General features: G+C 39.8%; 1 protein-coding gene across 1 annotated transcript in view; it reads right to left on the bottom strand.

The window, feature by feature from the left end:
• The window catches only part of LOC137295706 (protein MON2 homolog), a 73,672-nt gene extending 46,319 nt beyond the window's left edge, over positions 1-27,353 (bottom strand). The window contains exons 1-4 of the mRNA XM_067827220.1: positions 26,869-27,353; positions 24,839-24,902; positions 23,944-24,071; positions 1,577-1,708 (exon numbers count right to left, since the gene is read on the bottom strand). Coding sequence (XP_067683321.1) covers positions 1,577-1,708; positions 23,944-24,071; positions 24,839-24,902; positions 26,869-26,985 — 441 coding nt within the window. The 5' untranslated portion in view covers positions 26,986-27,353. The remainder of the gene's footprint in view (positions 1-1,576; positions 1,709-23,943; positions 24,072-24,838; positions 24,903-26,868) is intronic.
• Positions 27,354-27,773: the final 420 nt, after the last annotated feature.

The following is a 27,773-nucleotide window of genomic DNA, read 5'->3' as shown; positions in this document are numbered from 1 at the left end:
GCACTACATATATATAGCCATATATATATATATATGCCACTATAAAGCCACAATAGTGCTAAATAAGTGCCAAACATACTTTTCATTTCTGTTGGATTCATGTAACAATTTACAAGTGGAGCAATCTTTATAAGTGGATCCCAAAGTGTTCCAAATATTCTACCAAATGTTTTTAGGTTTGTGGGTTTGAATGGCTTCATATGTGATGTTTTGGAGGAATTAAGTGGCCCCAAATGGACCAATATTTTAAGTAACATAGGATTTATTGACGTCAGTTTCATGTTGTGAATAACTAAATGTTTTGGAGTGTATGTTTGCTCTTTTGTCAGATCGTCAAGTAGCAAGCATACATTCTGAAATATTGTGTTATTCACAACAAACATGAAACAAATACAGAAACAGGCATGATGGTGATGTTGATTGTACGGAAATGGCTATCAATTGAATACTAGTTGTGAACTGTCAAAAATAGAAAAAAAAATGTTTCTTTTTTTTACATTTATATCTACAATTTATGAAAAAGGTATGTGAACATGTGAAATATCTGTTAAACTAAGTTTGGCAAGTCTCAGAGGTAGGGAGACAAGAAATGTGAAAAAAGAGAACTGAAGAGAAATCAGTACAGAAATGAGCAATGCATTTTTGTTTCTGTGTCCAAAGAGACTTATTTAGAACGGACCATGGCTTTATTCAAAAGTGTGCAATGATATTGTATTACAAAGGACACTTTTCAAATGCCCATTTTGAAATTAGACTTATAAATAATAGCTGACATAAAAAATAATAACTTTCATGCTGAAAGGACGTAGACCATGGAGTCACTATAAAAAGAAATTGGCAGGAGGGGTCGTCTTAAAAGCAAAACCAGAACGTGTTTCGGAGACGATGGTTTGTGTTGGGTTGAAGATAGACCTATTACCTAATATACAATAATCCTTAAGGGGAATTAAAGTATGAAATTTGAAGTACACATGATATAAAAATATCCAGTTCTGTCAATCTTCAGGTGGTCATGCCACCTAGATATTTCAATACAATGCTTTTCGGGGGTATTAGATGTCATACTCTTTCACATAGCTCAACATAAACTTGATGAAAGAAAGACATTAAGAGGTTTATAAAAGATGAGACATATTCAACACAGGTGAGTTGATAATCCATCGTCATACCTGGCTGAGCGACACATAATTACCATCTATTGTCTGAAGTATTGTTTTCAGCAGCTATTCGTATTTGTCCAATTTTACAAGTAAACATGCTTTTCTGGATATCTTCTTAAGCACCCCACTGAATGCCCAGTTTGGCCTAAGTGAGTTAGTTTGACATATTCTATTTGCAGTTTTGTAGATCTAAGGGATACAGAATAACATCCTAAAAACAGTTTTTTTCCTATTTCCAAAAGAAAGAATACGTGTGGCAATCATGCACCATATTGCTCACTGATTGTAAAAATTGTTTTCATACTCATTACCCAATATTTATGATATTGTGATATGTATCATATGCACTTCGTCACGATGATAACAGGAGATTCACTACATCCTTCCTAGCTCTGCATTTACTGGCATTTACATACCTTAGCCAGTGCATCGTGCTGCACAACGGAGTTGGTCGTGATCAACAGGATGGCCGTCTGCAGCAGCTTCAACTCCTCCAGCCCTGCCTCCATCAACATCCACAGCATTGTGATGATGCTGTCTGCTGCTGTCTGATGGTCAAACCATGGACACTCATAACAACACGTATTCTCTGGGTGAGTGAGTGAGTCTAGTTTTACGCCGCACTCAGCAATATTCCAGCCATATGGGGCGGTCTGTAAATAAGTCTAGACCAGACAATCCAGTGACCAGCATGAGCTTTGATCTGCACAATTGGGAACCGATGACATGTGTCACCCAAGTCAGTGAGCCTAACCATCCGATCCCATTAGTCGCCTCTTATGACATGCGTAGTCGCTTTTTATGGTAAGTATGGGTTGCTGAAGGCCAATTCCCCGGGACCTTCACAGGTCGTATAATCTCTGCATATAATATAGAATGCTACATAGAATGCTCAATGTATAAAATGGACATGAACGAAATATGTACTGTGTCCCAAGGAATACAGAATAATATTCACAGCTATATGGCAGCAGCAGTTGAGTCAAAACCAGACAATCCAGTGACCATCGAAATTTGGATACAATGATATGTGTCAACCAAGTCCCGAGGCTGACCACCCGATCTCATTAGTAGCTAAACTAAACTAAACTAAACTAAACTAAACTAAACTAAACTAAACATTGTAAATATCTAAGGCAAAGAAGTATTTACACATGCACATGTACATACATCAACATTAATTGCCTTCTCATTTTTAACTAAACTAAACTAAACTAGACGTTGTAAATAACTAAGGCAAAGAAGTATTTACACATGCACATATACATACATCAACATTAATTGCCTTCTCATTTTTAACTAAACTAAACTAAACTAAAACTAAGCTAAATCTTTTAAATATCATGCATGAGTAGCTGAAGACCAAGTCACTCCCATATCTACAATTCTATCAACACTAACAGTAGTATACACAATAGTGAAATGGAATCACGTCCTTCTCAAAGCTTTAATTTGGTAATCCCGTTCTGCCATTATGTATACTACTACAGAGACGCATGCAAAATTTAATGAAAATTGGTTATATGTTTAGGAAATGGTTTCTTAGTGAGCATGGGATCTGTCTGTTGAAAGACTAACTATCCACTGTGTTGCCATAATAGTTCATAGTAGAGAGACTGGAAAATAATTTTTAACAAAATGTCTGCTGCGGTTACAAATTAATAGATTATATAATAATTTAATGCAATGCGCAAGCTTCCTCCCTTGTGAGTGAGTGAGTGAGTGAGTTTAGTTTTACGTCACACTTAGCAATATTCCAGCTATATGGCGACGGTCTGTAAATAATCGAGTCTGGACCAAACAATCCAGTGATCAACAACATGAGCATCGATCTGGAACCGATGACATGTGTCAACCAAGTCAGCTAGTCTGACCACCCGATCCCGTTAGTCGCCTCTTACGACAAGCATAGTCACCTTTTATGGCAAGCATGGGTTGCTGAAGGCCTATTCTACCCCGGGACCTTCACGGGTCTCCTCTCTTGTGGAATTGCATCCAAATGCGTACACTCAAAGAGAGTCGCCCCGTTCTAGATAACCTTACCGAAAGGTTTGAGAGTTGCAAGGAAATCATAGAGGCCAGATGGAATACAAACTCACAAACTGCACACATGTGCCAGACTAGCCACCACAGCTCTGGTCATTCGATTCTCCTCCTGTTTAGCAGACTGAGCCACCACAGCTCTTGTGTGCTGGTCATTCGATTTTCGATTTTCCTGGTCTATCCTGCTCACTGGCAGAGCTGATAGGCTCAGTCATGCTTGGCTATGTTATGATGACCGGTAACCTATCCAAAATTGAGAGTGAGACTCTCTCTATCATGTGGATGGTGGTAATACCGTGTCATGGGGTACAACCAGCCATTCCTCTCTGACGACCGTCTCTGGGCACTCCGCTTTTCAATTAGTACAAGTTCAGTTTGTCATCTGATGTCTGCTTTATCTAAGTTTTGATCAGCCATGTCAGATCGGTAGCTCCTTTCCAAGTGCCTCCCTAATGTTCTCCCAGCTGGTACAGGTACTTCATGACAACCCAGTCGCCTATTTTTCCTCTTTTATGTTCCGTTCGATGAATGGATCAAGATGTTCCCATGGGTAAAGTCGATGTTCCAGTGGAATGGGAAGGAAGAGGCCGAACCTATGGTTTTTTTGTCATTCTGGTGCCGAGTCTGTACCTGTATCTCGCATATAGCTTATCGATTTCTCCGGCGGGCATTTAATGATCATCATTTGTTCAAGCAATGCGTTGCACTCCATTACGTAACTTGAAACACAGCAAGAAATATATTTAACTTTAACAAACCAAAAATGAAAAAATGAACCGTTGGCTGGCAACCAAGTAAGGAGAATTACTGTAAAATCATTTATTTTCGCGCGGCTTAATTTTCGTGGAAACAGAAAAATTGACTAATTCACATTGTTTAATTTTTGCGCATCATCAAAGTACAGAAATCACAAGAGTACTAGTATAACACTGGAAACTGTAAACTGTAAAGAAAACACGTACCCTAGCTGCCATCCTGTCACCTGCCTAATTAGTTGGGGAAACATGGGCCTTCCGCTATGTTGAGAAGTTGTTTGTTCAATGACAGGTATAAAGCATCTGCACATGCAGTGTTCCTTCATTCTCCAAATTCTGTCAGGATGGCATTACAAAAGTGGCTTACGAAGACTGTTTCAAAAGCAAAGACAATGGGCCTCCCAGATCTGAGTCTATGTGACAATGAAACTGAAGCACAACTTGTCATGGCAGCTAACATCGCTGTAGATTTGTTGGAAGAGGAGAGAATGCCTGACCTTACAAAGAAAAAGCGTAAACGTGGAGACTATGGCCTGTATGATGAGAAACTTCGTGCTAAAATCACTGTTTATGCCCTTAAAAATGGAGGCATAAAGGCAACAAGAAAATTTTCCAGTGAACTAAAGAGGAAAGTCAGTGAATCAACTGTTCGAGGAATGAAAGCTAGCTTTTTAAAGCAACAACAACAAACTAGAGAGGCCCCTTGCCAATTGGTCAAGGCAGTCAGGGGTCAAAGGGCAAAGTTAGGGGAGGATGAAGAAGACATCAGAAAGTGGATTAGAAAAACAAGATTGGCTGGCGGTGCAGTATATGTCCGTATGCTGCATGCAGCTGCCGATGAGATAATGAAGAAGTTCCATAAATCAAAGCAAAAAGAATTTGGAGGCAGCATTGAGTTGACAGAAGCATGGGTCCGATCTCTCTTAGAGCGAATGGATTTTGTCAAGAGAAAAGGAACAAAAGATGTCAAACGTCTTCCATCCGACTTTGAGGCAATTAAAGAACAGTTTCACGGTTGAGTGGCATCAGTAATCGAAGCGCATGGCATCCCAGATAACCTGGTTATTAACTGGGACCAAACAGGCCTTTCTCTCGTGCCTGGGGGTGATTGGACTATGGAAGAAATAGGATCGAAACAGGTTATGATATCTGGGGGACAAATGACAAATCACAGCACTTCTAGCCATGACCTAATCAGGACAACTACTGCCTCCTCAACAGATTTACGCTGGGAAAATAGATTGCTGCCACCACACTTTCAACTTTCCTGAAGATTGGGACATCACCCACAGCAAGAGTCATTAAGAAAACTTCTAACAGTGAAAAACATCAAGGTTGTTTACGTGCCTGCTTCATGCACAGACAAACTACAATCTCTGGATTTGGCTGTGAACAAAAACTTTAAAGATGAACTGAAACATGTGTTTCATGTTTGGTATTCAAATGAAGTAGTGCATCAGTTAGAGCAACAGGAAGAAGCCGGTGCTGACGACCCAACATCCGCCGTTTCTGTTGACATTAGAACCAGTATTGTCAAACCACTGCACGCGCAATTGATTATCCAGGCCTACGACAACATATACAAGAGGAAGGATTTAATCCAAAGTGGATTCTGCCAAGCTGGACTAATTCACTAGTAGCAGGTGACCTGACATTTTTGATTTACTAAAGTCATGTGTATCGTGTCAATCAGAGACACTGAAAATGACATGTGTTGAATCGACTATTTAATATGTTTTTATGTATCTTTTTGTTTCACTGAGTCATGAATGAATGAAGTGTACTTGTAGTCAAATTACTAGCAATACAAAACTAAAACTCAAAGCTCTTTGTTTGTTTATATTTTCACAATTAATCATATTATTCGCGGAGGTTTTATTTTCGCGGATAATTTTTTTGTGCGAAAAGCGCGAAAATTAAAACCCCGCGAATAATAATGATTTTACAGTATATAATTTAAATTGTGTTTCCTGCCAGTGGAGTTATAATTGACTTCATTCTGCCCCTTTTTTAAACACCTTAGCGAAAGTTTTCCAAGGAATCTCAGAAGCAGTTTGAGAGTCGATTCAGTTCACAAAGGATTCAAACTTGCAATGCAGAGTGGCACCTTCTCTACAAGACAAGCCTTTAGCCTTCAAGCAAACGGTGGGCCCCATGGGACAAGATTTTAATTATTCTAGTCAACCCTGATTTTGAATAATTAATTTCCATAGGATTTTGCCAGCCATTAAGGTAGTACTGGTTTTGCATAATCAATGTTCACAGAAATTCCTCAAACAAATCAATGTCCTTGTAGTGAGACTTAGAGACCTGTTCCCATTAGTCTTTCAGCACAGAGTCAGCACCCAAATGCTGTGTTTAGTGTGTCAGTGCGAGAAAGGCAGGTACAACAGGTACAATGTAGTGCAGATCAAGTGGGATAAATCAATATAAATTTATCAATAGATCAAATTTCGCGGCCATAATCACGTACAAATATAAATTTAATTTGCCCTCAGCTCAAGCTTTTTTTGGTGATTTGGATGGTTATCACCTCGCTGCTGTTGATGCGGCATCTGATGGTGAACCCTGATGCGTTGATGGTTGGGAACACCCTTGATGGTCACTTCTACTTTCATGATCTCAGGGTTAACTTTTCATTGTCTCTTTCAAACAGATCATTTCTGTGAAGACCACCAATGCTCTAAAACCACATGCACCAAACTCGGTGTCAGGGCAAGAGCGCTGGATCAATATCGGAAAGAGATGTGCCAAAATACAGGAAGGAAGCATCGCATGGGCTAGACAGCATTTTGTCCACAATGAACTAAGCCCCTGACAACATTGAGGAATTGCAAAGGTTAGACAAAGTCATGCAAACCATGCACAAACTGAACATCAATGATGGTATCGCACATGAGAAAAACTTGAAAAAGCGGAAGACGACAATGATGAGTTCAGCAGACATCTTATCAGTGAGAGATTAAGAAGAAAGATTGGTTTGAATGGAAGTGGATTCCACCAACCCTGAAGCTCTTCGATTGAAAAATAGTGTGAGCGAAATCATAGACTGAGTCCTCAACCAAGACACCACATTGGCTGATGACAAGCTGTTGGACCTGGACGACATTGAGACCATGGCCGTCGCTCGAAATAATCAGTACACTTTCATCTTCACTGATGACAACAAATGGGCATTCGTGCCATCTCAAAGTGACTGGAATCTCAACATCATGCTCAGGTCTCCCCATGTTTTCATGGACAACAAAGATCACTATCCCAACCATATTGCAACTATGTAGTGTGGTTGTCAGCACAGTGTCTTAGAAAATAGCCCAGATGTTTATCAACTAAACCTGGGACACAAAACGTGTGTTTGCATAGGGTGTCATAATTCAACTGCATGGTCAATGTCCTGGAAAATCTGCTGGCAAATTCCACTAAGTCCATCAAAGTCTACCTCAGTGAACTACCATCATGATGTCACTGAAATTGTGAAAAGGATCAAACTCGGCTGGACCCAAACAATAATATGTAGCAGCTAGCAAGGAAATAACCATTGGGGGCGCTAGGTTGGCAGGAACATTTCTCAAATAGATATCTTGCTGTCTGCAGCACAAAGCATGACAAGATTCGAGTGTGGGCTAAGTCAGAAGTGAACATGATAGAACAAAGGTGCTGGCAAAGAAGGAGAGAGCAAAAACTCAGTGGAAGAATTTCGTTTGGTGATGGCTGAGTCTGAGAAGCTTAACAAAATGAAGCAAGCTATTCAGAGCAAAAGCTGCCACAAGGATAACAAGAACACAGAGTCACGGACTATGTCATGTTTCCTTGAAAATTGCAAAAAATAAAGTTCATATATGGGTCTTATGCCCAGAAGACGTGTCTAGGGATCATGCTTGATATGTGTACCAAGTTTGAGGAAGCTAGTATTTATAGTTTAAGAGATCACCTCCGGACAAAATGACATCCTCATCATCAGTTACAGCCAATAAGTCATGTTTCCATGGAAACCACAAAGAAGACATGTCTAGGGATCATGCTTGATATGTGTACCAAGTTTGAGGAAGCTAGTGTGTATAGTATAAGAGACATCCTCATCATCAGACACAGCCAATAAGTCATGTTTCCATGGAAACCACAAAAAATAAACTTCATTTATGGGTCTTATGCCCAGACGGTACATCTAAGGATCATGTTTCACATATGTACCAGGTTTGAGGGAGCTGGTATGCATACATTGGCAGACCTACTCCAGACAAGATGACATTCTCATCATCAGTCATAGCCACTGCCCAAGTTATGTTTCAATGCAAACTGCTGAAAGTACAGTGCACATCTCATTGTAACCCCTAACAGGTACATCCAGGGATCATGATGAGTATGTAGAACATGTGTACCAAGTTTGATAAACATAAAGTTTGGGAGATCTGCTGCACACAAAATGTCATCCTCCAAGACATGGCTTAAGTCATGTTTCCATGGAAACTGCAAAAAATAAAGTTCATATATGGGTCTTATGCCCAGAAGACATGTCAAAGGATCATGCTTGATGTGTGTACCAAGTTAAAGGAAGCTAGTATGTACAGTTTAAGAGATCACCTCCAGACATCAGACACAGCCAATAAGTCATGTTTCCATGGAAACAGCAAAAAATAAAATTCATATGTCCAGAGGTTACATCTAAGGTTTTTGCTTGACATGTACTAGGATTGTGGAAGCTCACATGTATACTTTGGAAGATTTACTCCAGACAAGATGGCAAGTCATGTTCCCTTGCAAACTGCTACAAAAATACAGTACATATCTGGTTGTAACCCCCAACAGGTACATCCAGGGATCATGATGAGTATGGAGAACATGTGTACCAAGTTGGAGAAACAAAGTTTGGGAGATCTGCTCCACACAAAATGTCAACTGCCAAGACACAGCCTGAGTCATATTTCCAATGACACTGCAAAAACTAAAGCTCATATATGGTTCTTATAGACATGTCTAGGGATCATGCTTGATATGTATACCAAGTTTGAGGAAGCTAGTATGTATAGTTTAAGAGATCACCTCCGGACAAAATGACATCCTCATCATTAGACACAGCCAATAAGTCATGTTTCCATGGAAACAGCAAAAAATAAAGTTCATATGTCCAGAGGTTACATCTAAGGTTTTTGCTTGACTATGTACAAGTGTGTTGGTGGGTTGTATGCACAAGTCTGTGTGATGTGTCTAGTGTGTAGTGGTAGTTGGTAGTGGCTTTTTTGCTTTTGCTTTAACGTCTCTTCCGCTCTACTGCTATACCGCTGGCTAGCCGTAAAAGGTGAAAGGAAAGCCGAGTGCGTAAGTCTTTCCTGCCAGTACATAACCTCTCCATAGACTAGACTCTTGTAGTGCCTCCTAGTGGCAACACACGGTAACTGGACACCTTGCGGCTCCAGGCTAAACTACAGGGGATCTCGGAGCAGCATGGGCCCCAGAGGTTCAATATGCAGGCCCACCGGCAAGTGGACATGCCCTGGTATTGATCCAACCATGCCCCAGCCATGGGTAAATGGTGAGAAGGACACTTTCTCTGAGCAAAGGAGATTCTACAGGAGTCCAATGGTCAAGTGTCACCAATAGGTGTTTCACCTGAGAAGCTTGGTTTATCCAAGTCCCTCTCTAATTCCCCTTGATAATGATGATCAAAGTAAACAAATGTTCATGCCGGATCGGACGTCGCCCGGAACAACAAGGTCCGCGCCGGGAGTGTAGTGGGACTCCCAGTGACAAATCAGCTACCACCAACAACTGCTGTGCCAAATGTGGCAAACAGTATGTTAGGACAAAACACCTCCTACAACATCAGGCCAGTTGCCAGAACAAAGAAGTTGCAAAGAAAAGTAACACCTACAAATGCAAATATTGCAACAAGGAGTATGTCTACCAAAAGAGTTATCAGAAACATACAGAGAACTGCATGAAAGAGAACAATGTCAATGATACTCAAACTGTCCAACCTATCATACAAGCCAGGGGTCAACATACTCATACCTCAAAACCACCTAAGGTGGGAAAGCATGGACACCCTGACAGACTGAAAGTGTTGTTATGGAGAGCTGTTCCAGACAAGAAACATGGAAAAACCCTCATCAAACGTACTCGAAGTAAGTTTGGGATAAGCAACAACATACCAATAGTGATAAGAGGTGTCAAGAGAAACAAAAGAATCGAAATGTGGTGTACGGATAGACAATCAGCGGAATCGCTTTTTCAACAAATTCGACAAAAATGTCATGAAAACAAATGGAGGCAGTTTTGTAGTTTGGGTTGCAATTACCTCCAAAGAAAATCACGCCACTATCGAGATGACACAACCTCTATATCTGAAGTAAATACCATAGACCTACCTCAAGACTCAGAAGCTGTAAATGATGAAACTAAAGCTCTAAAAGTACTACAGTGGAATGCCCAGTCACTGAAGAACAAAGTTAGTGAATTCAAGCTACTCCTACAGGAGGAAAACATTGACATAGCCCTGCTCAGTGAAACAAGAATAACAGAACATGAGAACTGGCAAGACAAGTTCAAAGCCTACTGCCTATATAACTCCCCAAGGCCAAACAAGGAGGGCGGAGGTGTAGCACTATTGACAAAAAGTCATCTAGGAGTGTCAGAAGTAAAGACCTACTACTCTGAGATCATAGAGTACATCAGTGCAGATATCACAGTCTGTAAAAACTTCACATTCTGTGCCTCATCCATCTATGCCAGGGAAGGATGTAGCAGGCTGACCAACGAACTAGATGATATCAGTCAGGGTACCAACTCATATCTAGCCGGTGATTTCAATGCTAAAAGCACCCAATGGAACAGCACCCAAACCAACTCATCTGGTGCAAGACTCTCAGCATGGATAACTGACAGCAACCTCCTGCCAATCAATGGTACTGAGCACACTCATCAAAGCCACTCAACGGGGCATACTGACTCCATCGATGTAACAATTGTTAGCCCAAATCTTGCCCCTCAAATAAAGTCATGGAAAACCGTGGATGATACTCTCGGCAGCGATCACTTCCCAATCATCACAGAGATAGAACTTCCCGGTTCCCCACAAAACACCACCAAAGAAGTGAGATTCAACATCAAAAAAGCTAACAGAGAAGGATTCACATCTCTACTAGCACACCAGATTGAGGAAACACAAGCTATCATAACACACTCATCTGTTGAACAGAAGGTGGAATCAATTACCAAGTGTATTGTTGATGTGGCAGAAGAAACTTATCCTTCAACCACTTGAGACTTCACAAGAGACCACCTGCACCTTGGTGGAATGAAAGTATAAGCAAGGACAGAAAGGCTAGAAGAAGAGCCAGAAGAACTTGGAAACGCACCCGCAACTTGAGGGACAAAATAGCATACAAATGTCTAGAAGCCAAAGTAAAGAGGGATATCAAGATCGCCAAAACCACTAGTTGGAGAAATTTCATCTCAACTCTTACAAGAGACACTCCTTCCCATACTATCTGGAGGAAAATAAAAGCAATCAACGGCAACACCAACTCAAGTCAACCAGCCCTATTCCATGATGGTGTAATGATCACTGACACGAAAGAAAAGGCGCAGTTATTTGGAAATCACTATGCCAACAAGTGTTCCTCCATTGACACGGATTTCAACAAAAGTACCTTTTCTGATAGTGAACAACATATTGCTGACAACCTAGATTTGCTGTATTCTTCTGAGGCTGAGGAGGACCAACCTTTCACGAGACATGAAATGGACCTTGCCATAAAAGAACTGACACTAAAAGCTGCTGGTCCTGATAAAATTCACAACCAGATGCTGATGGACCTACCACCAAATGCAAAAGACATCATACTCAATCTGTTTAATGAGATTTGGGACTCTGGCACTTATCCATCAGCATGGAAGACTAGCCAAATAATTCCTCTTCTAAAACCAAACAAAGATAAACTAGCCATTAAATCATACCGTCCTATTGCCCTCACCTCCTGCCTAGGTAAACTCATGGAAAAGATGATCACCAGACGATTAACATGGAAATTGGAGACAGAAAAGATCTTTCACAAATCTCAGTGTGGCTTCCGCCCAAAATCAGGTACCATAGATGCACTCATGCAGCTAACTGAACAATGTCATCAAGGATTAAGCAGGAATGAATACACGGTTATAATCCTGATCGATCTAGAAGGTGCATTTGATAAGGTGTGGTGGGATGGAGTCACCTTAAAGGCAGCTGAACTGGGAATAAGTGGCAGACTTCTTAAATTCATCAGAAGCTTCCTCAGCGAAAGACACATCCAAACCAAAGTAGGTAATGAGTATTCAGACTTAATCAGCATCAACACTGGAACACCCCAGGGTTCAATAATCAGCCCAATCCTTTTTAACATCATGATGCAGGATCTACCATCTGTAGTTTCAAAGCCACTGGGACAAGTCACATATGCTGATGATGGCTCCATATATATCACTCACAAAGATCTCAACCACATTGTGACGCATGCCAATGAATGTATGGAAGCAATAAACAATTGGGCAACCAAGTGGAAATTAAAGATATCCCAAGATAAGACAGAATACACAGTCATCACCAGAAAACGAAAACATGTATTGCCACTTGACAAACTTGGTATACAAATCTCTGGTCGGTCAATAGGCTACAACAAAAATCCGAAAATACTAGGGCTAACACTCGACCCTAAACTCACATGGAATGCCCATATTGACCGGTTACATCATGACTGTCTAAAGAGGCTGAACCTCATGAAGGTCATTTCATCAAAAGCTTGGGGGGCCGATTTTACCACCCTAAGAACATTCTATCTGACATATATCAGGAGTAAGATGTCATATGCCATGGAAATCTGGTCATCATGCTGCCCAACGAGAATGAAAAGACTTTCAACCTTACAAAATTGTGCTCTCCGTCTCATAGTTGGTGCTCTGAAAACCACGCCAGTTGGGTCACTTGAGATAGAAGCAAACATCCCTCCACTTCAGATCCATTCGGAATCAGTTATCCTGAACAGAAGGATTAAAAATCACTTCCTTCCAAAAGATTCTCCAGGGCATCTCAAGAAAAACAAAGCAAAGAACTCCTTCTATGCAAGATCCAGCAGGCTACTCAAGGAAAGAAACATCTATCTCCCTTCTAGGTCAGACCCCAACTTCTCTCCAACAGCAATCATGAATGATATACCACCATGGCAATGGAAACCTCCAACCATAGTAACATCAATTCCAGAACAAGCCAATAAGTCAGAAAACCCAGTCAAGTTGAAGATGCTAGCCTTGGAGTTAATCCAGACTAAATATTCAGAATACAGAAAGATCTACACTGACGGCTCCCTGGATCCAAACAATGGAAAAGCTGGGGCAGGCATATATCTCCAAGACGATGAGAGTAGTGTCATCATTCCACTCACCCCCTGCTCAATCCTCAGTGCAGAACTTACAGCAATAGAAAGAGCCTTGCTGGAAATTAAAGATCTTTCCAACTCCGGTCCTTACACCATCCTGACGGACTCTTTATCATCCCTGCACACTCTGTTGTCATACAAACCTACTGAGTACTACCATCAAACCAAAGCCATCAACAGTCTGCTACAAACCCTGAAAACTGTCATCTGCCTACAATGGATCCCAAGCCATGTAGGGATTATTGGGAACGAAAAGGCTGACGAACTTGCCAAGCAAGCATCTGAGTGTGGCCCTCTGCTAAAACCTATGTCATCTCTACCTAGTTTGAAATGCAGAGTGAAGGAAACCTCTAGTGATAAATGGTCAAATATCTGGCTCAATAACAGCAAAGGTCGAAAGTACTTTGAACTGCAGGAAAAACCCAACAGAATTTTCTACAAAAATATCAAAAGAACGGATCAAGTTACCATCTCTAGAATCCGACTGAACCACTTTCCCTGTCAGAGCTATCTAGCCAAATATCATCTGGCAACTGACCCCATTTGCACATTTTGTAATCAAGAAGAGGAAGATCTTGAGCACATCTTATTCAGATGCCCCGAATATGATGAAATCAGGTCAACAGCCAACAACAATCTTAAAGAAGCCCTTGAAAACAGAAATAATGAATGGGCTCAATTCATCAATATAATCAAGAGGAGAAACGAGAGGGTACATGCAAGAGCCACGACGCCAGAGGCATGCTCCACTACCTAACCTATGTACAAGGATTGTGGAAGCTCATATGTATACTTTGGAAGATTTACTCCAGACAAGATGACAAGTCATGTTCCCACCTAAACTGCTAAAAATACAGTACATATCGGGTTATAACACCCAACAGGTACATCCAGGGATCATGATGAGCATTGAGAACATGTGTACATGTACCAAGTTTGATAAACATAAAGTTTGGGAGATCTGTTCCACACAAAATGTCATCCTCCAAGCCACAGTCTAAGTCATGTTTCCAAGGAAACCACAAAAAAATAAAGTTCATATATGGGTCTTATGGCCAGAAGACATGTCTAGGGATTATGCTTGATATGTGTACCAAGTTTGAGGAAGCTAGTATGTATAGTTTAAGAGATCACCTCTGGACAAAATGACATCATCATCATCAGACACAGCTAATAAGTCATGTTTCCAAGGAAACAGCAAAAAATAAAGCCCATATGTCCAGAGGTTACATCTAAGGTTTTTTCTTGAGATATGTACAAGGATTGTGGAAGCTCACATGTATACTTTGGAAGATCTACTCCAGACAAGATGGCAAGTCATGTTCCCTTGCAAACTGCTTAAAATACAGTACATATCTGGTTGTAACCCCCAACAGGTACATCCAGGGATCATGATGAGCATGGAGAACATGTGTACCAAGTTGGAGAAACAAAGTTTGGGAGATCTGCTCCACACAAAATGTCATCCTCCAAACTACAACCTCTGGATTTGGCTGTGAACAAAAACTTTAAAGATGAACTGAAACATGTGTTTCATGTTTGGTATTCAAATGAAGTAGTGCATCAGTTAGAGCAACAGGAAGAAGCTGGTGCTGACGACCCAACATCCGCCGTTTCTGTTGACATTAGAACCAGTATTGTCAAACCACTGCACGCGCAATTGATTATCCAGGCCTACGACAACATATACAAGAGGAAGGATTTAATCCAAAGCGGATTCCGCCAAGCTGGACTTTTGGACTAATTCACTAGTAGCAGGTGACCTGAGATTTTTGATTTAGTAAAGTCATGTGTATCGTGTCAATCAGAGACACTGAAAATGACATGTGTTGAATCGACTATTTAATATGTTTTTATGTATCTTTTTGTTTCACTGAGTCATGAATGAATGAAGTGTACTTGTAGTCAAATTACTAGCAATACAAAACTAAAACTCAAAGCTCTTTGTTTGTTTATATTTTCACAATTAATCATATTATTCGCGGAGGTTTTATTTTCGCGGATAATTTTTTTGTGCGAAAAGCGCGAAAATTAAACCCCCGCGAATAATAATGATTTTACAGTATATAATTTAAATTGTGTTTCCTGCCAGTGGAGTTATAATTGACTTCATTCTGCCCCTTTTTTAAACACCTTAGCGAAAGTTTTCCAAGGAATCTCAGAAGCAGTTTGAGAGTCGATTCAGTTCACAAAGGATTCAAACTTGCAATGCAGAGTGGCACCTTCTCTACAAGACAAGCCTTTAGTCTTCAAGCAACCGGTGGGCCCCATGGGACAAGATTTTAATTATTCTAGTCAACCCTGATTTTGAATAATTAATTTCCATAGGATTTTGCCAGCCATTAAGGTAGTACTGGTTTTGCATAATCAATGTTCACAGAAATTCCTCAAACAAATCAATGTCCTTGTAGTGAGACTTAGAGACCTGTTCCCATTAGTCTTTCAGCACAGAGTCAGCACCCAAATGCTGTGTTTAGTGTGTCAGTGCGAGAAAGGCAGGTACAACAGGTACAATGTAGTGCAGATCAAGTGGGATAAATCAATATAAATTTATCAATAGATCAAATTTCGCGGCCATAATCAGGTACAAATATAAATTTAATTTGCCCTCAGCTCAAGCTTTTTTTGGTGATTTGGATGGTTATCACCTCGCTGCTGTTGATGCGGCATCTGATGGTGAACCCTGATGCGTTGATGGTTGGGAACACCCTTGATGGTCACTTCTACTTTCATGATCGCAGGGTTAACTTTTCATTGTCTCTTTCAAACAGATCATTTCTGTGAAGACCACCAATGCTCTAAAACCACATGCACCAAACTCGGTGTCAGGGCAAGAGCGCTGGATCAATATCGGAAAGAGATGTGCCAAAATACAGGAAGGAAGCATCGCATGGGCTAGACAGCATTTTGTCCACAATGAACTAAGCCCCTGACAACATTGAGGAATTGCAAAGGTTAGACAAAGTCATGCAAACCATGCACAAACTGAACATCAATGATGGTATCGCACATGAGAAAAACTTGAAAAAGCGGATGACGACAATGATGAGTTCAGCAGACATCTTATCAGTGAGAGATTAAGAAGAAAGATTGGTTTGAATGGAAGTGGATTCCACCAACCCTGAAGCTCTTCGATTGAAAAATAGTGTGAGCGAAATCATAGACTGAGTCCTCAACCAAGACACCACATTGGCCGATGACAAGCTGTTGGACCTGGACGACATTGAGACCATGGCCGTCGCTCGAAATAATCAGTACACTTTCATCTTCACTGATGACAACAAATGGGCATTTGTGCCATCTCAAATTGACTGGAATCTCAACATCATGCTCAGGTCTCCCCATGTTTTTCATGGACAACAAAGATCACTATCCCAACCAAATTCCACTAAGTCCATCAAAGTCTACCTCAGTGAACTACCATCATGATGTCACTGAAATTGTGAAAGGGATCAAACTCGGCTGGACCCAAAAATACTATGTAGCAGCTAGCAAGGAAATAACCATTGGGGGCGCTAGGTTGGCAGGAATATTTCTCAAATTGATATCTTGCTGTCTGCAGCACAAAGCATGACAAGATTCGAGTGTGGGCTAAGTCAGAAGTGAACATGATAGAACAAAGGTGCTGGCAAAGAAGGAGAGAGCAAAAACTCAGTGGAAGAATTTCGTTTGGTGATGGCTGAGTCTGAGAAGCTTAACAAAATAAAGCAAGCTATTCAGAGCAAAAGCTGCCACAAGGATAACAAGAAGACAGAGTCATCAGTTTCCCCAGCAATGGCAAAATACTCTTCATGAATATGTCTACCAATCATGATTACAGTATGTCAATGTTTGGTGCGCATACGGCAGAATGCAAGGAGATTATTGTAAGGTGTTACAGTTCTGCTCTTGAAAAAAACACTACCAACAAATTCAATCGACCTTGACCAAAGCTGTTTCATTCAGTAATCCAAAACAACTAAAAGGCACCACCATACCAACCTATAAAAATTCACACACTGGTGTAACCCCCAAAAGTCACATCTTGTCCTGAAAGGCACATGTATGGACTATGCTTGACATGTGTACCAAGTTTGAGGAATCTAGTATGTATGGTTTAGGAGATTTGCTCCAGACAAGATGACATCAGTCATGGCCATTGCCTAATTCATGTTCCCATGCAAACTGCTAAAAGGACAAGACGACATCCTTATCATCACAACCTAAGTCATGTCTCCATAGAAACTGCAAAAAATAAAGTTTATATCTGGTTGTAACAACATTACATCCTCATCATCAGACACAGCCAATAAGTCATGTTTCCAAGGAAACAGCAAAAGATAAAGTTCAAATATGGGTCTCATGCCCAGAAGGTACATCTAAGGATAATGTTTGACATATGGAATAGGCTTGAGGAAGCTAGTATGTATACTCTGATAGATCTACTCCAGACAAGATGACATTCTTCTTATCAGTCATAGCCAATGCTGAAGTCAGGTTTCAATGCAAACTGCTAAAAGTACAGTGCATATCTCATTGTAACCCCCAACAGGTACATCCAGGGATCATGATGAGTATGGAGAACATGTGTACCAAGTTTGATCAAGATTAAGTTTGAAAGATCTGCTCCATATAAAATGTCATCCTCCAAGACACGGCCTATGTCATGTTTCCATGGAAACCGCAAAAAACACAGTGCACATATGGGTCTTATGCCCAGAAGACATGTCTAGGGATCATGCTTGATATGTATACCAAGTTTGAGGAAGCTAGTATGTATAGTTTAAGAGATCACCTCTGGACAAAATGACACCCTCATCATTAGACACAGGCAATAAGTCATGTTTCCAAGGAAACAGCAAAAAATAAAGCTCATATGTCCAGAGGTTATATCTAAGGTTTTTGCTTGACATATGTACAAGGATTGTGGAAGCTCATATGTATACTTTGGAAGATTTACTCCAGACAAGATGACAAGTCATGTTCCCACCTAAACTGCTAAAAATACAGTACATATCGGGTTATAACACCCAACAGGTACATCCAGGGATCATGATGAGCATTGAGAACATGTGTACATGTACCAAGTTTGATAAACATAAAGTTTGTGAGATCTGCTCCACACAAAATGACATCCTCCAAGACACAGCCTATGTCATGTTTCCATGGAAACCACAAAAAATAAAGTTCATATATGGGTCTTATGCCCACAAGGTACATCTAAGGATCATGTTTCACATATGTACCAGACTTGAGGGAGCTGGTATGCATACATTGGCAGATCTACTCCAGACAAGATGACATTCTCATCATCAGTCATAGCCACTGCCCAAGTTATGTTTCAATGCAAACTGCTAAAAATACATTGCATATCTAACTTTACCCCCCAACAAAATGTTTGGGAGATCTTCTCCACACAAAATGTCAACTGCCAAGACACAGCCTATGTCATGTTTCCAAGGAAACTGCAAAAAATAAAGTTCATATATGGGTCTTATGCCCAGAAGACATGTCTAGGGATCATGCTTGATATGTATACCAAGTTTGAGGAAGCTAGTATGTATAGTTTAAGAGATCACCTCCGGACAAAATGACATCCTCATCATCAGACACAGCTACTAAGTTATGTTTCCATGGAAACAGCAAAAAGTAAAGCTCATATGTCCAGAGGTTAAATCTAAGGTTTTTGCTTGACATATGTACAAGGATTGTGGAAGCTCACATGTATAATTTGGAAGGTCTACTCCACACAAGATGACAAGTCATGTTCCCACCTAAACTGCTAAAAATACAGTACATATCGGGTTATAACACCCAACAGGTACATCCAGGGATCATGATGAGCATGGAGAACATGTGTACATGTACCAAGTTTGATAAACATAAAGTTTGGGAGATCTGCTCCACACAAAATGTCATCCTCCAAGACACAGCATATGTCATGTTTCCAAGGAAACTGCAAAAAATAAAGTTCATATATGGGTCTTATGCCCAGAAGACATGTCTAGGGATCATGCTTGATATGTATACCAAGTTTGAGGAACCTAGTATGTATAGTTTAAGAGATCATCTCTGGACAAAATGACATCCTCATCATCAGACACAGCCATTAAGTCATGTTTCCAAGGAAACCACAAAAAAATAAAGTTCATATATGGGTCTTATGCCCAGAAGACATGTCTAGGGATCATGCTTGATATGTATACCAAGTTTGAGGAAGCTAGTATGTATAGTTTAAGAGATCACCTCTGGACAAAATGACACCCTCATCATTAGACACAGGCAATAAGTCATGTTTCCAAGGAAACAGCAAAAAATAAAGCTCATATGTCCAGAGGTTATATCTAAGGTTTTTGCTTGACATATGTACAAGGATTGTGGAAGCTCATATGTATACTTTGGAAGATTTACTCCAGACAAGATGACAAGTCATGTTCCCACCTAAACTGCTAAAAATACAGTACATATCGGGTTATAACACCCAACAGGTACATCCAGTGATCATGATGAGCATTGAGAACATGTGTACATGTACCAAGTTTGATAAACATAAAGTTTGTGAGATCTGCTCCACACAAAATGACATCCTCCAAGACACAGCCTATGTCATGTTTCCATGGAAACCACAAAAAATAAAGTTCATATATGGGTCTTATGCCCACAAGGTACATCTAAGGATCATGTTTCACATATGTACCAGACTTGAGGGAGCTGGTATGCATACATTGGCAGATCTACTCCAGACAAGATGACATTCTCATCATCAGTCATAGCCACTGCCCAAGTTATGTTTCAATGCAAACTGCTAAAAATACATTGCATATCTAACTTTACCCCCCAACAAAATGTTTGGGAGATCTTCTCCACACAAAATGTCAACTGCCAAGACACAGCCTATGTCATGTTTCCAAGGAAACTGCAAAAAATAAAGTTCATATATGGGTCTTATGCCCAGAAGACATGTCTAGGGATCATGCTTGATATGTATACCAAGTTTGAGGAAGCTAGTATGTATAGTTTAAGAGATCACCTCCGGACAAAATGACATCCTCATCATCAGACACAGCTACTAAGTTATGTTTCCATGGAAACAGCAAAAAGTAAAGCTCATATGTCCAGAGGTTAAATCTAAGGTTTTTGCTTGACATATGTACAAGGATTGTGGAAGCTCATATGTATAATTTGGAAGGTCTACTCCACACAAGATGACAAGTCATGTTCCCACCTAAACTGCTAAAAATACAGTACATATCGGGTTATAACACCCAACAGGTACATCCAGGGATCATGATGAGCATGGAGAACATGTGTACATGTACCAAGTTTGATAAACATAAAGTTTGGGAGATCTGCTCCACACAAAATGTCAACTGCCAAGACACGGCATATGTCATGTTTCCAAGGAAACTGCAAAAAATAAAATTCATATATGGGTCTTATGCCCAGAAGACATGTCTAGGGATCATGCTTGATATGTATACCAAGTTTGAGGAACCTAGTATGTATAGTTTAAGAGATCATCTCTGGACAAAATGACATCCTCCTCATCAGACACAGCCATTAAGTCATGTTTCCAAGGAAACCACAAAAAAAATAAAGTTCATATATGGGTCTTATGCCCAGAAGACATGTCTAGGGATCATGCTTGATATGTATACCAAGTTTGAGGAACCTAGTATGTATAGTTTAAGAGATCATCTCTGGACAAAATGACATCCTCCTCATCAGACACAGCCATTAAGTCATGTTTCCAAGGAAACCACAAAAAAAGTAAAGTTCATATATGGGTCTTATGCCCAGAAGACATGTCTAGGGATCATGCTTGATATGAGTACCAAGTTTGAGGAAGCTAGTATGTATAGTTTAAGGGATCACCTCTGGACAAATTGACATCCTCCTCATCAGACACAGCCATTAAGTCATGTTTCCAAGGAAACCACAAAAAAAGTAAAGTTCATATATGGGTCTTATGCCCAGAAGACATGTCTAGGGATCATGCTTGATATGAGTACCAAGTTTGAGGAAGCTAGTATGTATAGTTTAAGGGATCACCTCTGGACAAAATGACATCCTCCTCATCAGACACAGCCATTAAGTCATGTTTCCAAGGAAACCACAAAAAAAGTAAAGTTCATATATGGGTCTTATGCCCAGAAGACATGTCTAGGGATCATGTTTGATATGAGTACCAAGTTTGAGGAAGCTAGTATGTATAGTTTAAGGGATCACCTCTGGACAAATTGACACCCTCATCATTAGACACAGCCATTAAGTCATGTTTCCAAGGAAACCACAAAAAAAGTAAAGTTCATATATGGGTCTTATGCCCAGAAGACATGTCTAGGGATCATGCTTGATATGAGTACCAAGTTTGAGGAAGCTAGTATGTATAGTTTAAGAGATCACCTCTGGACAAAATGACACCCTCATCATTAGACACAGCCATTAAGTCATGTTTCCAAGGAAACCACAAAAAAAGTAAAGTTCATATATGGGTCTTATGCCCAGAAGACATGTCTAGGGATCATGCTTGATATGAGTACCAAGTTTGAGGAAGCTAGTATGTATAGTTTAAGAGATCACCTCTGGACAAAATGACACCCTCATCATTAGACACAGCCATTAAGTCATGTTTCCAAGGAAACCACAAAAAAAGTAAAGTTCATATATGGGTCTTATGCCCAGAAGACATGTCTAGGGATCATGCTTGATATGAGTACCAAGTTTGAGGAAGCTAGTATGTATAGTTTAAGGGATCACCTCTGGACAAAATGACATCCTCCTCATCAGACACAGCCATTAAGTCATGTTTCCAAGGAAACCACAAAAAAAATAAAGTTCATATATGGGTCTTATGCCCAGAAGACATGTCTAGGGATCATGCTTGATATGAGTACCAAGTTTGAGGAAGCTAGTATGTATAGTTTAAGGGATCACCTCTGGACAAATTGACACCCTCATCATTAGACACAGCCAATAAGTCATGTTTCCATGGAAACAGCAAAAAATATAACTCATATGTCCAGAGGTTATATCTAATGATTTTGCTTGACATATGTACCAGGCTTGTGGAAGCTCATATGTATACTTTGGAAGATCTACTCCAGACAAGATGACAAGTCATCTTCCCACCTAAACTGATACAAATACAGTACATATCGGGTTATAACACCCAACAGGTACATCCAGGGATCATGATGAGCATGGAGAACATGTGTACTAAGTTTGATCAAGATAAAGTTTGGAAGATCTGCTCCACACGAAATGTCATCCTCCAAGACACAGCCTATGTCATGTTTCCATGGAAACCACAAAAAATAAAGTTCATATATGGGTCTTATGCCCACAAGGTACATCTAAGGATCATGTTTCACATATGTACCAGACTTGAGGGAGCTGGTATGTATACATTGGCAGATCTACTCCAGACAAGATGACATTCTCATCATCAGTCATAGCCACTGCCCAAGTTATGTTTCAATGCAAACTGCTCAAAATACATTGCATATCTGACTTTACCCCCCAACAAAATGTTTGGGAGATCTGCTCCACACAAAATGTCATCCTCCAAGACACAGCATATGTCATGTTTCCAAGGAAACCACAAAAAAATAAAGTTCATATATGGGTCTTATGCCCAGAAGACATGTCTAGCGATCATGCTTGATATGTGTACCAAGTTTGAGGAAACTAGTATGTATAGTTTAAGAGATCACCTCCAGACAAAATGACATCCTTATCATCACAGTGTAAGTCCTGTTTCCAAGGTAACCACAAAAATAAAGTTCATATCTGGGTCTAATCCCCAAAAGGCACATTTAGGGATCATGGTTGACATGTGTACCAAGTTTGGTTAAGCTATCAGGAATAGTTTAGAAGATACTCTTAGGACAATGTATTGTGGACACACTGACGTAAGGATGGACGGACGGATGGAATTCGTTTCCATTTCCGCCGCAACTTCGATATTGCTGTGAATGAAAAAAACATTTATTCAGGCCATTAAAACATGAGAAACCCCTGCCTCTGACACCGAGAGCAGCACTGAAGTCTTACCTCTCGCTCATAGGATAGACCAGCAAAATCAAGTACTGAGCTCACAGGAGCATCGCGTTAGCTCAGTCCACTAAACTGCTGGGGTTAACTTGCTATTGTACATCCACGCAGCTGTGTGATTTGTGACTTTGTATCCCGATCTGCCTCTAAATGATTTCCTGAAATGCTAGTAGGGTTATCAAGACCCAACAGTTGGTTGCAATCCCACGAGGCAGGAAGCTTGTATATCACATTTATCCATCCATTTCTTTCCCCTCCATCAGGGTTGTGACCGCAGCAGACATTTCGTCAAATTGTTTTAAGTGTGTAGCAATCTGTTTACCTTGAGACAGACCTCACCTCAATACAACGAACAAGTATGACAATACCTTGGATAGTTAGCCTTTCAACAGACAGACCCCATGCTCACTAAAAATTGAACATTTCCTGAACTATATTCAACCAATTTCTGTGAAAGTTTGCATACACCTCTGTAGTAGTATACACAATAGCAGAACGTCTACATACTTAAATGAATACTACTGTCTCTCATGAGCCACTTACTGTAGATATAGCTTCATGAGATATAAGTCGTTGCACAGCAACCAGACCCTGGTGCACCAGTTTTGGACTCTTTGTCTCACACCCCAGGACAAACGGATGTACAATGTCAGAGCTTGCTGGGATCAAACCTAAAATATAAGCATTTTCAGTACTGAAAAAACATTGTCTCATGAACTTGGCTGAAATTCAGACAGTGTTTTGGTCCAAGAACCTGGTTTCATTGACAACTTAATGTAAGCCATCCAAGGAACCTTCATGTCTGCAATCACTAAATTACCAGATTTGAAGGGACATGGCAATATATCAATGAGTGAGTGAGTTTAGTTTTACCCCTTACTCAGCAATATGGCGATGGTCTGTAAAGAGTAAATAATCGGGTCTGGACCAGACAAAGTAGTGACCAACAACATAAGCATCGATCTGCGCAATTAGGAACCGATGACATGGGTCAACCAAGTCAGTGAGCCTGACCACCCTATTCCATTAGTCGCCTCTTGACATGAGTAGATATTGATCAGTCAGCAACATACTTTTCAATAGTGTTCAACCTTCAATAAACATTGAAACTTTAACATAATATTCTTCACCATAACAACAGTTAGGGTTTTCTAGAGCACATATAAAATTAGTTTTAGACAGCTTTTAGCAATATTCCAGCAATATCACCGCAGGGGACACCAGCTTCACACATTGGGGGAATCAATCCTAGGCTACCCCTCCACCCCTTCTTGTGCAAGAAATCACTTTGATATGATATAGTAATTAAGCTAAATTAAGCACATTTTTCCAGAATTTAAATATACATTACACATGGTTTACCTTATTGTTTCACATGATACACTGATGAACTGAGGCATCCTTTACGGTGAAACTAAATTTCAGATGATATACCCACCTGTAATTAAGTTTTCATTCTTGGATACAATTGTTCTTAATTTCAACTGAATAGTTTCAGCAGCCTGGAATTTGAAAAAAGAATGTTCAGTACACATAAACATCTGAATAAGAACCAGAAACATTCATGTTCAGTTCATGTGTAATATTCAACGAAGCAAAACTTCTTAAAAATGGTCAAGTTCCTCATAGTGTGTTGTAACAAATTTACTGGGTTCATCACATGACACATGGACAAGGTTGGTTGGTTTGATGGTTTGTTGTTTAATGCTACGGTCTGCAATGTTAGACCTATATGGTGGTGGTCTGTAATTAGTGTAAATAACTGAGTCTGGGCCAGACAATCCAGTGATCAACAGCATGAGCATCTAACTATGCAACTGGGATACGATGATATGTGTCAGTCAAGTCCGCAAGCCTGACCACACAAGCATGCTAATTTCATATTTAGTCTTATGAAAAGCATGGGTTGCTTAAGACCAATTTTAACTCTTTTTCGATCTCATTACATGGATTACAGTATTTTGAAACTAAAATAAACATATTTCCTTAACATGTTAAAGTGATATAAAAATGGAGGATGAAAACACATTTTGTCAAAAGGTTGATTCCCACCCTCCATGTTGAACTGCACAGTTTTACCAGTATACTGTGATATGATTTTCAGCATTGTGCCATGATATATTGGAAAATAAAAAGACATAAAGGTTTGTGATTATCTCTATGGTTTAAGTTAAAATCTACAGACTTTCACTCACAAAAGTTTTCCATTGAAATTAACTGGCACAACATGCAATGAATTTTATGAAAAAGAAAATACAATCCCTAAATATCAAATGTAAATTCTAAGTTCTTTTATCACAGCCACAATTTTTATTTTCAGTTTTTATTTGTTGTATACGGAAAATAGGCTCTGCATGTGCACTCACTATTACTCACTGTCAAACCCTGAAGGTCCCAAAATATTGCAGTTCACATCAGAATACATATATCAGAATCACAGTATAATGCAATACAATTTATTTGCCAATACAAAGCTCTCTCTATATGTGTTCCATATCACCCCACTTTGTAGCCTTTCACATTACAATACTAAGCTACCAAACACAAAAGAAAGACAGAAAAATGAACTAAAAATTTTGATTTTGTTTCACCAACTACAAAATACTGGGCACCAGTATAAACACTGAGATTAACCAATTATGTACATGATACTCTGTACCTATAGTAAGTGACCACATAATAACTTCTCAAATCACTTTTTCTCTGTATATTCTACAAAAGGATTTTCATTACACACATGGCGGGGCTTTTTTTTTCATGAGATCAACAGGGCATGATGTAATATTTTGTGCTGATGGAAATATGCATTCAGTGAGGGCACTGAGAGTGTTCATAGGGCATTCAACATATTTTGGCTATTGGACATTTTTCAAACAATGGGTCAGCATTTGTTAAAGATAATTCAGTTAGAAATACTGTTTTGGGTCATTCTGAATGAAACGTTTGTCTCCCGATGCCATTTGCAATCATCACCTATTTGTGTGGACACATAATGTGACTTCACCTCGCTTCTTAGTTGGTTACTAGATATCATAAAGTATGACAGCTGAATGCAATAAGTATTGGCACCTAGGAAAGAACATGTCAGACAAAATGCGAGAAAGTTGGTGCTAATGGTTTCTTCTTAATTGACATTTTGTAACTGAACTTTGGTATTAGTGGTATTAGTGATCTTTTTTTCTCAGTGATGGACAACTAGAATAAGTGTATTTATGTGTAATGTAGAGATTCGGAACATGTTTGTCAGCAAGGCGTTTATGTATACATCAAAATTTCTGATTTGTCACTGTGATCTATGAAACAAGGTTATCCAGATATTAAAGTTACGGGTCTTTAAGATTATCCTTAACATGAGGGTAATATGTATGCATACAGCAGCATAACACCAAATGAATGACATAAACCGAGTCATTTTAGAGTGAGTGGCAAATAATTACACGCTACTCTACATGATATTTCACAGCATACCTCCTTCACCTCTGGGTGTCTCCTCTTGCTCTCTGAAGACAAAGTTCGTAAGTCATTCTGCAGATTTTCCAACAATTTTTTGGCCACTGCTGGGTCGCTTTTAGCTCGACTCGCCATATTGATCCAACCTGTCAAATTGCCTTGTCACAGCGGTAAGCTAACTTTGAGTCACATGTAGTGACAGACTGAATTTGTATCTCTTCGGGGTGTAACAACTTATGGAACTTTCGAAACACCGGTCGCTCGTTCTCTAGCAGACAACCAAGAAGGCGTAGAATGTCAAGCTGTCATTTATAGAAACATTTTTTTTTCTCAATCAACCATCAAATGTCACAGTTACTTCCCCACACAGACACGTAGAAACAATTTGATGGAATTTCTCGGCAACGTGCTATCCTACTGTCACAAATAATAGCTGTGACATCAAAATGCAAATGTTACACGTCTTCCAGATTTACTCTTGTAAGGAAGCTGCCATATTGGAAAACGCGCCCTCTGTATACAAATAACGGCAGATAACTCTAATACCTTACACTTTCGAAAAATACCAATGAGAAACGTTTTGAAATGCAAGGTCTTACTAGTATGTGTTTTGTCCGTGGTATGTCAGAAATATCATATTTTCAGAAACCATATACATTATACATTTCAAAACAGTTGTTAAAATATCTGGGATCGTAGAACTTTGCAGGATAATAAGCAGAATCATCATATTTGGTGCTTTGTTTCTAAGTCACATGAATATTTACAGCTGTATTCGCTCCGCATCAGTGCCCCTTTAAGCAGTGAACAATCACAACGCTAGAGCAATCTCTATAGACTGTCGCTTCGTCTCTGAAAATGTATAATTTTACATAAACTCTTCTGACAAAGTCCAGTGACCTGGTAGATTCAGATCCTGAAAA

This window comes from Haliotis asinina, chromosome 9 (assembly GCF_037392515.1).
Source record: "Haliotis asinina isolate JCU_RB_2024 chromosome 9, JCU_Hal_asi_v2, whole genome shotgun sequence".
In the NCBI taxonomy this organism is placed as follows: domain Eukaryota; kingdom Metazoa; phylum Mollusca; class Gastropoda; order Lepetellida; family Haliotidae; genus Haliotis; species Haliotis asinina.
The sequence above is the reverse complement of the archived record's forward strand: the minus strand, read 5'-3'. Positions and strand labels throughout refer to the sequence as shown.